This window comes from Ammospiza caudacuta, chromosome 3 (assembly GCF_027887145.1).
Source record: "Ammospiza caudacuta isolate bAmmCau1 chromosome 3, bAmmCau1.pri, whole genome shotgun sequence".
NCBI classification, from domain to species: domain Eukaryota; kingdom Metazoa; phylum Chordata; class Aves; order Passeriformes; family Passerellidae; genus Ammospiza; species Ammospiza caudacuta.
The window spans coordinates 13730860-13744689 of NC_080595.1; the positions used below are offsets into that span (position 1 = coordinate 13730860).

The 13830-nt window shown below is 38.2% G+C and overlaps 1 protein-coding gene across 3 annotated transcripts in view; it reads left to right on the plus strand.

The window, feature by feature from the left end:
* The window catches only part of MAP4K3 (mitogen-activated protein kinase kinase kinase kinase 3), a 65449-nt gene that overhangs the window by 13379 nt on the left and 38240 nt on the right, over positions 1-13830 (plus strand). For all 3 annotated transcript variants that reach the window (XM_058802741.1, XM_058802742.1, XM_058802743.1), the window contains exons 5-12: positions 1966-2021; positions 4794-4841; positions 6944-6986; positions 7632-7704; positions 10035-10166; positions 10458-10520; positions 10602-10683; positions 10787-10897. In XM_058802741.1, coding sequence (XP_058658724.1) covers positions 1966-2021; positions 4794-4841; positions 6944-6986; positions 7632-7704; positions 10035-10166; positions 10458-10520; positions 10602-10683; positions 10787-10897 — 608 coding nt within the window. The remainder of the gene's footprint in view (positions 1-1965; positions 2022-4793; positions 4842-6943; positions 6987-7631; positions 7705-10034; positions 10167-10457; positions 10521-10601; positions 10684-10786; positions 10898-13830) is intronic.

Sequence of the window (13830 nt, forward strand, 5' to 3'; positions counted from 1 at the left end):
AATATTTTACAATCTTACATTGTAAAAAGAATAAAATGTTGTCTTGATGTGTTGTCTTGCTTCATAGCCATTTTGTTTCTGAGCTTTTGACGTTTATTTTAGTGTAATCTATACCACTTCCTACAGAAACCTAGGTATGTGGATTGATTAGAATGGATGCTCTTGTCCTTTGTAAACTGTTTGGATGTTTGCATACCAGTATTGTATTCCATGAGGGTATTTTTAAATTTTTTCAGGGTTTTTTTAGGCTGGATGTGTGACATGTGAAAAGCAAGGGTGGTCTCTATATTTGCTTTAGGCTTGGCTTCAGTGAGCAGTCAAAGAAACAAGGGCTGTCTGTGAATCTGTTGGATAAAGACAGGATCAATCAACTGCTTGCTATTTTTCAAGAGACAAAATCAGTTTTGAAGGACTTTATTGCCCTGGAATTAAGACCTTTGTAGGAAAGGAGTATGCACTAAATGAGTAATGGCTTTGGAGTTCTCAGGTGATGTTTTTTATTGAGGAAGTCTATCTATATTCTAACTTGTGAAGATTTTACGTGTGAGGGTCTCTTGTGCGTAAGCAGCTTTTTATGTTTACCTTGGGTGCAATTAAAAGCAGCACCAATTCACGAGTTCCTGCCATGTTCCTGTCGTAGTCGTTTGAGTGTGGCCTTGGTGATCCTTTAACTCTTTGCTAATTTTGAGAAAAGCATCGTGTTTAATAGGCTTTGTTTTGTGGAACACCTGTAGAGTAGGAAATGAGCTCATGCCACATAAATGCCTGAGCAGATGTCTACAGGAGTGGCTTCCCGTTGCAGCTGATTTTTGCCTTCTCTGCTGGTAGTTAGAATGGAAGGTTCTTTTCTGCTCTTCGTTATGTTTTAGAGAGTCCTATTCCAGTTGAACTATAGGCCTCTGTAATCTTGAGTCATTTGAGTTAATCAGAATGAAATTTCTCAAAGCAGAAATAGGTGCCTAGATCCGCCTGCTGTGGGTGCCAGTATATATAGTTCTGTGTGGGTTTGGAGCTTTTCTTTCAGAAAAGAGAAGTTGGGTGTAGACTTACTTTGAAGATAATGTTGCATGATACTAATATTGTAGAAGCTAAGCAGTTAGATTCTTTAATCTAGATTTGTTCTTAACTTTCTACTCCTGCAGTGTCCTCTGAGAAACTCCATCCACCTTCTCTTTGTTTTCGGTGCAAAGCCTGAAAAGCTTACAGTCAGGACTGCATTTCCTGGTCTTAAACCCCTTTAATTTCAGGATCAAAGTCCAGTGACTGGAACGAGTCACAGACCATTCCTTGCATGCCGCTCGCTGTTTTGTTTGCGTGTTTGTTCAGAATTTAATTATTTTCCTCTAAGAGACTTGAGTGAAGTTGGACCCTCAAGGGAGAGGAGGATTCCTCCTTCCCTTGGGAAAGTGCTGAACCTGCTTACAGGGGGAGTTTGAGAAGGTGCTGGGTGTGGCAGGTCCAGGAGCAGCAGTGCTGCCAGCTGATTTCAGAGAAAGACTGAGAAGCTGGAGGGAACAGTTTCTCTGGCAGTGGGGAGGATGGAAGGAGAGATCAGGTCACAAATGGTACAAAGAACTGCCCAGGGCTCAAAGGGGACTGAACAGAGTTGGCTGCAGCTCTGAGTCACTGAGTTGAAAGTCCAGCCCTCTGTAGTAGAACACAATGGGTTTGTTCAGGGGAAAGAGTTAGGCTTAAATCATTACTTGTGCTTCTTTTTCCTAAGTACTGGGAGATTTAAATACAGAAGAATTAGTAGTTTCCATTCTAACCGTACTGAACATTTTTGACTTTAAAAAATGCTATGATCTTTAGGTGCTCAGTCTGGGATAAAGACTAAGCACATTAACTTAGAGACTAGTAGTGTAAGGTCCTGTCAGTTTGAATGGAAGTAATTGAGGTATGAATTTGGAATGGGCAGTATCTTACCCAATTTTGAGATTTTTTTTCTTTTTCCTTCTATTTCAGTGACTGGACCACTATCAGAGCAACAGATTGCCTATGTTAGCAGAGAAACACTACAGGTAGTGTCTCCTCAGGTTCTTGTGGTTGCCTTTTAATGTAAAAGTATTAAAAGTTAAGAATAAAAGCTACAAATAATATGTGATGCCATGGAGATCTGGTAACTGGATGACACAGCGCTTTTCTCGGGCTTTTGAGGAGGTCCCATATTAAAGCCTAGAAATTTACATAATTGCATAACCTCAATTACCCTGGATCATTTGAAGAAAGCTCTTGTCATCTTTCTGCTGTTAATTTTTTTTTTTTTTTTTTAAAGGGGGAAAGCAGCATGTTTTCTTAATCTGTATTTATGGTATAAATTAGATACTGCATGTTTGAAGGAAAATTACAACACTCCATTTTGCATATCTAATAATTGATCTGTGCCAATAGGAAAAAAAAGCCTGTGTGCTTGAGAGGTTGAAGTCATTAGCCTCTCCTTGTGGGTTTGCTAGCTTTCATTTTTCTTTCCTAAGTTACAGGTTCAATACAGCAGTAAAACTTAACCAGAGACTGCTTTTTTGACGGATGTCTTACTTCCCTCTGAGAGAGCAGTTCTTGAATTGTAGTGAAGGCAAACCTGTTGAATGCCATCAGCTGAGATCTGCTGCCTCTCACTCTTTGAGGATGGCTCTGTTCCAAGCCATGTCCCTTGGTTGTCACTTAGCATCTCCCTGTGCTATGCCAGACACTGCTGCCTTCTCACTTGCAGGATGTGGCGCTTTTTTTCACTAATAGATCAGGCTTGTGTGACGGAGCGTTTAGGGCTCTGAGTCTTTAAACCCTTTTGTTCTTAGTCACTTGTAGAATGGTTTGCATTAAAAGGGGCCTTTAGAGACCCCCCCCTGCAATGAGCAGTGACATCTTTAACTAGAGGATGTTGCTCAGAGCCCTGTCCAACCTGACCCTGAATGTTTCCAGAGATGGGGCATCCACCACCTCTCTTTGCAGCTTCCAGTAGTTCATCAGCATCACAGTAAAAGAATTCTTCCTTATATGTAATCTGAATCTACCCTCCTTTACTTGAAAACCATTACACCTTGTCCTGTCACAAGAGCTCCTGCTAAAAAATTTCTCCCCATCTTTCTTATGAGACCTCTGCACATCGGCTGAGATGCCCTTGATCCCACTGTCTGTATCAGCAGTGGAACTACTAAAGTGTCTAGTGTGGGACCCTGAGGGACACCAGTTGTCACTGTGGACATTGAGCTTGTTTACCACTGCTCTCTGGATACAACCATTTAGCAATTCATTACCCACCAAATAGTCCATCAGTCAATTCCATAATCTTAGATATGGAGGAGTGAGTAGTCTGGAATGGAATTTATTAAGCCATTTATTTGTATGGGAAGATATCTTGGTTAATATGTATAAATTGTATGTGAGAAAAAAGCTTACTGTTTTGTGTTTTCTAAATGTTATTCATTGACCCATTTTTCTATATTTTAAATTGTATGTAAATACATGTTTATAATACTCTGACCAAATATAATGCATGTAGTTTCAGATATCTTGTTGCATCTTATAATGGAACACCATTTTCTCAAGTAAGAAGTCTGAGAATATAGGCTGTTGTCCATCCACAGAAGTAATTTGTCCAACATTAATTTTGCCACCAGTGTCCATGAATCCAGAGTCTCACTTGGATGCTGATGTTAACATTCAGTTTCTGTATTTAGAAGTCCATTGAATCCTCCATTTTCAAAATATACCTGCTGTCCATTTTGCTGGAATCCATGAGATTTGATTCTGAAAAGATGGGTCTTTTAAATATGACCTTTAAAGTAACTGTCTCCAGACATTCAGTTTTGAAAATGGTGGCTTCACATTGTTCCAGGGCAGTACTAAAAGTGTGTGAATTAATGGCCTTTGTATGCCAGTAGCATCCAGAGATTTAAGGAGTGTACATGGGACTCTGCCTAATGCCAGTTGTTGCAGTGGTTGGGTGGATGCTTTGATTAATTACAATTTAAATTTTGCAGTCAAATCTCTTGATGTCTTGCATGAACTGGCAAAAAATAACGAGTCTTCACATGGGTATTTCTCATGAACATGGAGCCTTGTGAAGGTTCATGCTCACAGAGCAAGGAAGATGTTTGTGTGTGATTTTTCTTCTGGAAGAGAATTTTAGAGATAAGCCTGGAGTGTCCAAAGTGACACAGTCTCTGATTTGCCATGCAGGGATTTGGTTCTACAGAATTCTTCCAGAATTTAAACTTAGTTTCTAACTTGTGTTAAGTCTTAAAATGTTTAGGTATGAGACCCAGGGGCCAAATGCTTTTGCAAAAATCCATGAAATAGAGTTGAACCCAAAGCACTGCCTGCCAGCATTTCTAGACTTGATTGAAAGATGTAATGATACAGGAGGTAGCTTTACTAGTGGTCCAGTGATCTGACTGCTGAGTAGAAGACTCCTAGGCCATTTGCCAGTAATTACTTTGGTCTAAAAAGGTGACAGTTACCATGTCCAGAGAAAAACTCGTTTGGCGAATATTCTTCTTCCAGTAGGTGTGGTGACTGGTATTACTTCCATCTATCCTGTGTTTTAGATAAATGTCTAAATATCTTTATACAAAGTTGCTTAGGAATGCTGCTTTGTATAAAGATATTAGATATGCTGCTGTATCTGTTGAATCTGCAAATTTACAGCAAATTACACTGAAGTATAAAAAATGTTCTTCAGTCAGTGAGTCATTTAGATGATTAAATTGAATCCTAAATATATGTGGTAATGAAATAACTGTATGTCAAATGAAAAATGTTGGACTAAATTACTATTTAAATATTTTATGCAGGGACTATATTACCTTCACAGTAAAGGAAAAATGCACAGAGATATAAAGGTAAGTAATAACTGAAGGTTTCTTTGGTGCTTTAAAAATAGGTTACATCACCTCCAGTGGTCTTTACTGTTATGTATCAGTTTTCAGTACATTTCTGAATATGTAGGGATTTTTAATCTGTTAGAATGAAATAAAAGTTTCTGCCCAAGGCAAAAAAAAAAAAAAAATCTTGCTTTAAAATATATGCAAGGAAATAGTTTGTTCTTTTTCTTGGAACCACACAAACTGTTTATGTGGACCAGGGCTTTGGAATTTAGCCACAAGCTGGTGTCCAGAACAGTATGTGTTCACATGGCTTCAGGCTGTGTGCTCTGTGCAAAAGAAAAGTTTGCTCTTCCCACAGCTTTTCCAGGGAGCTCCATATATCCTTCTTTTTGAACTAGCTAGTGAGCAGAGCTCTTGCTTTGGCTTCTTGCATGGTGGTGAGCAGATTGCAGGGCAGAGGCTGCTGTTCTGTGCGGTTCTTGGAGACTGCTTCTGTCCCCTCCCTCGCATGCTAAAAATAGAGAGGGTGCTGCAAATCAGGCTATTAGTACTGACTGACTTAAATCTCCATCTCAGCAAAGCTACATCAAAAGTGGCTTGTTCAGACTCTTATATTCTGTTATAGTTTCCTTCTGGTGCTTCTTGTTGACTTTTTGTTCCTGAAGTTTTACTACCTAGTCTTTCCAAAGCCCTTCCAAACCTGGCAAGCTTCCTCCTGGAAATCTGACAGTAAATCATCATATTCTTTTGTGGTGTTGTGTGCTGGTTTTTTGGCTGGTTTTGGTTTCTTTTTTTCCCCAGCAGCTTTAACTGTAGTTGCCTTCATGCAGCCTGATTCCAAGTTGTTCTCAATGACTGCAGAAGAATATGTGGGTTTTGAGCAATCACAAAAGTAATTTGGGCTTTGAGCAATCACAAAAGTAATTTCTGAATGGAAGATTACTTCAGGCACCAAAGTTAAATGTTTTCCACTATACTTTATAGAATGCTTGTAAGGACACAGTCCATAGATACTTTTTCTGAGCAGAACTGTGCCAATAAATGCTTACAGTGCTTACATTGTAAAGAGTTTTTTTTTAATCTGTTCTCATGAGCATGGAAAAGTACTGTCTTCATCTGCACATTGCCCGACTGCTGAACTGTGTTTGCTTCCCCCAGTAGCTAAGTTCCATGTTTAGAGTACCTGTCCTGTTAGCTTGAAAGGTGAGCAAGGTCAAGAGCATGTAAGCAGGGCTGTTACACTGTTTGCCAAGCTCAATAACTGTGCTTGTGCAGCGTGGGCCAAGTTAGCTGCATTTTATTGCAGGCCTGACTTTTCCTGCTCTGGGAAAAGCCATAATCTGTAAAACCACACATCTTTGGATGTTCATCTCTGCTGCCTTTCCATCTGCCTGATGGGCAGCGCGGTGCTGATGTTTGGAACTGTGTTTAGCCAGCTCTAATCTTCACTCAGCTCAACCTGTACCTGGGTTCAGTCTTCAAATCAGGTTTTTCTCAGTCCTTTTATCTTGTAATTTTGTAATACAAACCTCTGCTTTGGGTTAATTTTGGTTATTGAACTGAGTGGAACACACAGCCGCACAAAAATGACCTCTCCAAGTCCAGCAGGAACAGAATCTCTGTTGCATAAGGACGGAAGTAGCTTTGCTAAATGCTTGATTATTGAGGCAGGTCCTTAAGGCTGTAATTATAAGCATGGCTCTCAAACAAGACAAAATGAGCTCCTACTTATGAAAAGAAAATGAAATTGTTTCCACTTTGACCTTTTGAGTTCCTGTTTCCTTTGAGTCATTGTAAATAGAAAAAAGTAAGAATTAATCAGCACAGGCAAATATTGTTTATTGAGAGGTTTGTGTGCAATGCAAACTCTGTAGTACTATAGGCTTAACTAAAAATTAATGAAAAACATTGCATATACAAGGAGATTTTTTAATAACAGACTGGCAGCTTGATAATTTCACAAACATTTCCTTGATAAGGCTGCAGGTTTATTGAACGCAATTCTTGCTTTGTCTTCAGCCCCTAATTTGCTGTAAGATCCCACATATATATTTTTTTAATATTGGATTGGAGGAATTGGCATGTTTTAATTCAAGTAAACTTTTCTTTTTTTAAAGGGAGCAAACATTCTTTTAACGGATAATGGACATGTAAAATTAGGTGAGTTAATATACCTTAGTGCTTAAAAATTAATCTTTTTATGTGCTCTAAGAAGCAGCATGCTCTGTTTTGTTTAATGAGGTGATGGTTCATGCAAGGAATTACTGAATTTCAGAATTGTTTTTATCTTGCTGGTGGTATCTAACTGAACCATCGAGTTAGTATCTGAGGATTAGTTGGAGTAATTTTGGAACGGTGAGGTAAAAGACCTACTATTGTAAAGAAAAAAAAAGTCAAATCACAGGGGTTTATAAATTTTTAATAAAATCTACCATCCAGAGTCCTTAAATGTGAAATCTACCTTGAAAGCTTAGCTGAAAGAATCTCTTTGGTAACACAAAATGAGGTGCTCTGTCTTATCAAAACCTTTAATGTACCTGTTAGTTCTTTTGTGTCAGCCTGCTCTTCCTTGTGTGTATGAGGGACATTGGTGTGCATATCTGGCAAGTGACTGAGGGGAGGTGACCAATGGTATCTGAGACAGACCAAGTTTCTATTATTTGCTTTTGTTTTTTTATTTTTTGTTAAATATTTCTAGTATATTTAAGGACCTCTTAACAGTGGGGAAACCAGACTTGTGTTCATTAACAATTAATTGCATCAAATCATTTAACTGTCATTTTGTTTTTGCTTTTTTTTTAATAGCTGATTTTGGAGTATCTGCACAGATAACAGCTACACTTGCCAAAAGGAAATCCTTCATTGGCACCCCATATTGGTAACTGTTTTTTACCTGACCATTAATGTAATGGTAACACATATAATGCTGTTGAAAAATTGTGATAAAGGCATGCTCTGTCATTCCTGGGTAGACTAACCTCTAAAGGCTGTGTCAGACTTCTGGTGATCATATCTGTGTTACTTATTCCAAACCCTGAATTAGCTGAGTGTCAGAGAAAAGGCTTTAATGCTCTGAAAAGTTGAAAGGCCTTGTAGTGCCATCACTGTTGACTAATTTATCTTCATTTAGTAAAACCTAAAAACTAACAGCAATGTTGCTTGCTTTTAACTTAAAGCAAGTTTAATCTTGCTTTTAATTTTACATGGTTTTTATTCCCTGATTTTTCATTTTGGTATTTTATGTTATTTCCCCTCCAGCCTAGATACAGCTTTTCTACTTGATGAGTTTCCTTTGTCTTCACAGATCCACAGACTTTTGCCACTTGTGGACTGTTTCTCTAAGCCGTTTTCTCCCTTTTTTACCTAAACTGATTGAATTCTGTGATACAGTTCTACCTCTGCTGCATCTCTATTCTTCCCCATTAAACCAATGTGTGTAATTTTTCTTATCTGAAGTTCTGCCTTTCATTTAATCCTTTTCCTGCTGAAAATTGTCCCCTTTCACCTTGAACTACATCAGACACATTCTCTTCTGTAAATCAGCACTTTTGTAATATGTTTCACAGACAAATACTAAAATTCTGTAGTCTGACAGCATAGTAGGTGCAAGATAAAAATACATATAATGAAAAAACCCTATGTTCAAGTATTGACTAGAAATAGCCAAGCACAATATTTTTAGCATTTTTCTTCGCACCAAGGCTTCACTTCCCTTTCAGAATAGCACAAACACCCATCAGTCATGATTATGTGATTGGTTTGTGTATCTTTCCCAAGAAGTCTGGGTGACCTCAGTGCTTGAAAGTCCTGTAACTTTCAAATCCTGCCAGGCTTCTCAAATGACCTTAAATAATAACTTTGAAAGTATTACATAGGTTAAATGCTGATGAAAAGCATTCGTTGTTCTTTGCAAAGCTTCTGAGAGATTTGAGAGTAGAAGCAAGGAAGCAAAATTTTTGAGATTGCAGAGAAGAAAATTTAGTTGAAACAGGCCATGTGAAGGTTTTAGTGGTCATTAGATCTACATGTGTCTCAAAGCAGGTGAACTTCAGTGCTAGTAACCCTTCCATTTAAATGTTTAATTCATGTTCCCCCTCTCCTGTGGTAACTCCCTCATTTTTGATTTAGAGTGATGGGGATTTTAATGAACTCTGGAAGAAATGTCTAAATATAGTTTAGTTATACAAACATGAAGTGAGTTCTACCACCAAACCTGCTGATGCTTTCAGATCTACAGATAAGGAGTGGAAAGGGCCCACAAGGGTCATTGAGTCCAACTCTTAGCCCTGCACAGGACATCCCCAAGTGTCACACCATGTGTGGGAGAGCATTGTCCAAACACTTTTTGAGCTCTGGCAGGCTGGGTGCTGTGACCACAGGATATCTGTATTTGAATAGTGCTTTAGTTGAGATGCTGCTTGATGATCTCCTGGAGCACTCTCGAAGTGACTTCATCTGTGTTACATTTTTGAGTTATTTCGTGCTACTTTGCAGCTGATCAGGACTGATAAAGCTTAAAGCTAAGAAATACTAACATGTTGGCCACCTTGTAGGGCTACATAGGACAATCAAATTCATAATTCACTTTGGCCATTAAAAACATGTGACAATTCCAAGTGAATAATTTCCTTTAAGTATTCCTATTTATGTGCCAGTTATGTTTGTTCATTTTTGCCACCTGAGAATGTGAAAACCACTTTGTTGACATAAAGAGATTACCTGACATGAGTGAGACAGACTTTACAAACAGGGAGTGCTGTATACAGAGGTGACAATGAGTCTTATGTTTTCAGGGTACAAGAAAGCTGATATTTTATTGCTTTTCCTCTTGTTAGAATTCTTCTCTTCAAAGTCAGTGGATCACTTTCTGGGCAATATGTAAATTTGGGTATTATGTGGATTTTATTGTAGTTGAATAATTATACTTCAGCTCTTTGGTTGTTGAGTAGTATTTAGTCTGAGACAGATTGATTTCATCCACTTACTCCTGAATGGCCATTGTAGAAACTGCCTATTAGTCATTATAAGATAACTGAGGGAAACTTTGGGTGTACATTCCATATTTTTTTAGACACTCACTTGTGTGTGTATATCTATAATATACTGTGACCTTATCAATTGAGAGCTTTAAGGAAGAGAATACTATGTGTACAAAGAATGTTAGATTTGTGGTGAGAAGTTTACCTAGAAATGTCTCTTACTGTTCAGGATGGCACCAGAAGTTGCTGCAGTAGAAAGGAAAGGTGGCTATAACCAACTGTGTGATCTGTGGGCAGTTGGAATAACTGCAATAGAGCTTGCTGAACTTCAGCCTCCAATGTTTGACCTACATCCAATGAGGTTAGTGAAGGGTTAGAGCTTGGTGGGTAAATTAAGTAATCCATTTGAAGAAATGTCTGTGTGTGCTCGTGGGTTTTGGGTGTACTGCAAGGGCACTGGGCCGTGAGTGTTCTGAGCGAACAGAAATTGGACAGAAATTGTAGCAACTCCTTCTGGTGCATAAATGTATAAAGTCCTGGTTGAGTCTCTCAAACTGATGTGGCTTCTTCTTGCCCATTAAATAAAGTGTTTAATAATTTATCTCATGTATTACAGCATACCCACAGAAATGGTGTTGTTCTTTTTTTTCAGAGCACTTTTTCTAATGACAAAAAGCAACTTCCAACCTCCTAAATTAAAGGACAAAATGAAATGGTAAGTGCTTTTTTGTTTCAGTAGATAGTGAATGTACTGTACTTGGAAATTGATTTTAATGTTTAGCACTTCGTTTTACAGGTCCAATAGTTTCCATCATTTTGTGAAAATGGCACTTACAAAAAATCCTAAAAAAAGACCTACAGCTGAAAAGTTGCTACAGGTATAAATTTATGTATGAGGGTCTTTTCTAAAGTTATAAAATGAAAATATGCTTAGTGTGAGTGGCTGGAATTTTAATCTCTGTGTTTCCCTCTGTCTTTCAGCATCCCTTTGTTACCCAGCCATTAAATCGAAGTCTTGCCATTGAACTTCTGGATAAAATGAATAATCCTGATCATTCCACTTACCATGATTTTGATGATGATGATCCTGAGGTAGGAATATCTTCTAATCATAGAATCAGAATACGTTTTTGTTTGCCAGCAAAACTAAATTATTGTGATTTATTGAGCCCCAGAACTTTTTGTGATCTGGGAATTGTCTCAGGGGTTGCTTTTACTTTTATTTGTGCTGCTCTTTCACTCATAGAGGCACTTAGCAAAAATAATTATATTTTTGGGAAGGGAAGATTGAAGAAAAAGAGATTTTACTGTTTCAAAATTGTTGAAGAACAGCAATGAACAAAATTTTGAAGCATTTATGTGATATGTTTCTCCAGTCCTGAGTTCTGTCATGCATTCTGCTATATGTTTCTTTGTGAAGTTATGTTTCCATCTGCAAAGAAAGCATTCATAAAACTGAGCCATTAACCTGTGTAAAAGTGAATGATCCTGTAGCTGATTTTTTTCAATAGGTTGATGTGTATATTTTGCAGATTGTATTTTTCCATCTTAGCATACTCTGAAACTTGATTTCACGGTTTTATCAAAGAGTTTCTGATTTTCTGCTCAAACAGCTGGGAAAAAGTAGTCTGCTTATGTAAGATGATAAACAGCACAGGACTGAAGTGTTTAATAAATAAAAGAGATAGATATTCTCTTACTCCATCCTGTCTTCATACTTCCCTGCACATTAGTGAATACTTTTCAAATGTTTACAGTTCCCTGATGGCCTTTGCTTTTAAAGAAAAAATGTAATCCTTTTAACACAAATGCCATTGATTCTTTAATTACATATTTTTGGTTCTCTTTAATGGGTAAACTAATCTAAAAATGCCTTCAGTTGAAAAGAAGCTTAAAAGAGGCAACTACTTTAAGGGACTAATTTTCAGATTTTACAAGTTAAATGAGCTTTTACCCACTTGAACAGCAAAGACCAGCTGACTTTCACCAAGTCTTTCTTAAAAGCTAAAATAAAAAGTGTGGGAAGAAGCCAAAGTGAAATAGATAATTTTTTTGTGTTATGGAGTGCAGTGCTTACGCATTTTTCAAAGAGGAAAGAGATGAAGACGTAAGGATGAAATAATTGTCAGTACTTCCAAAAGCAAATGTACATGGTGGGAGTGGGAGAAAAATTTAGTAGTTTTTCTGATTAAAAAAAATTAAAAGTCAAACAAACAAGAACTCCATAATGTGGTTGACTTTCAGGTCACTTAAGAGAAAGGTGTCTGATTCCCCATGGAGTTTGACTGAGTAACTTGGATCTTCTCACCATAAGCTCTTTACTGTCCTTTAGTTCTCTCTCTGCTCAGTGATGAGTGAGAGCTGTGAGGCCCTTCAAGAGGTGTTTCTTAGCTTAAAAATTAGTGTTCACTCTCATATGTCTCTTGTGAGTTACCATTAAGTAGACTCTTCTGTTGTCTGCTGTATGATTTATCAACTATCCCATAATGGAGTGTGGTATCAGGAGAAAAGCTGTGCCTTTACTGGGGAGAAGCTCAGCAAGTTTTGTATTTCAGATGATAGGCAGGGCAATCTTGGCATTGTGGTCTTTCTGATAATAAAAACAAATGAAGTAAGAAATGTATATGCATCTTTTATGCACAATTTACCATTCTTCAAAACTCACCTGCTCACAGAGACAGCTGGAGATGTTAATTTAGGGATTGGCCAGTCCTTTGCTTGTCACAATTGCCTGAATGCATCCATCAAAATTCAAAAGTGACAAAATGTGGTACAACATAACATATCCAAAACACTGTTGAGAATTGAAAGCTTCAGACCTACTCCCCAATTGTTTACAGCTATGGATTTTTTTGGGTGGTGGTGTTTATGTTTTGAAGTTTTTTGGTGGTTTGTTTTTTCTTTTTTGGAGATGAGAGAGCTTTTCTGTCTGTCAGTGGTCTTTGAAGGCAGGTCTGCTTCCCACTGTGGTGACAGGTCTTTACTTGGCCTGTGCTGCTTTTAGGGTGATGCAATCTGTTACTGCTAGGATAGTCTGCAGAGTTGTGAAGTACATCTGAATTTGCCACCACTTTGAGGAGTATCATGTTACATTTTTAAATAATTCGAAACTCAAAGGTGAAGTGTTTAATGTGTGAAAACTAAAACCCATCCCATTATTTGGGTATAATTAAAAAGGTTCTTCTGTTCATGCAGCTGTTGTTCATTTAGCAACTGTATCTGAAACTGGCATTTCCAGTATTTTTCCCTACCCCAGGTCATGGAGGGCTTCACTTAATTTCCCATTCAGCCATGGGCAGGATTGCTGCTTTGGGACTCTGGGCCTAGGAGATGTTGGCAATTGCCTGTTCTCCCTATTTCTATGACTGTGATTCCCAGGATGAATGTGATATTAGCTAAAAAGGTTGCAAAAAGGAAGGTGCTTATGTTTTATGCCTAGCAAATTTTGGGGATAAAATGCTTTTGAGATCTGTGCCATGATGAAAATTGTGCCCAAATGGCATCTGTGTCAGGAAGTTAACCTACATTCCTTTGTTCTCCTGCACAGCTCAGATGTCAGGTGTTTGTATCAGCCTGTTGTCAGTGCAGGTATTTCAAGGTGACTTGAGGACTTTGTCCTCATGACTGAGGGATGAAGATTTGATCCTGAATGTAATTCTGTGGTCATGGAGAAGATGATAGGAGGACAGGCTCTGTCTGTAGTGCAACACAGGCATCTGTGTCAGGGTGCAAGTGCTCACACAGTATTGCTGCAAAGGTGAAAATACCTCCTAGCCCTGCTCCAGCTGGGCTCCTGGCACTGGAATTGCAGATGCACACACATCAGACATGACCAGACAGTGCCTCTTAATGAAAGATTATAAATGAGCAACCTTTCAGGACATGGTATCAGATCAAACCTTGACATGCTGTAGCTGACCATTTTCAAAGCCCAAAGAGTACACAATAGACAAAATGGAACTGTGGAAAGATTGACACAAGCTGTGAGAAACAAAAACAAAAACAAACTGCTGGTGAGAGTGGAG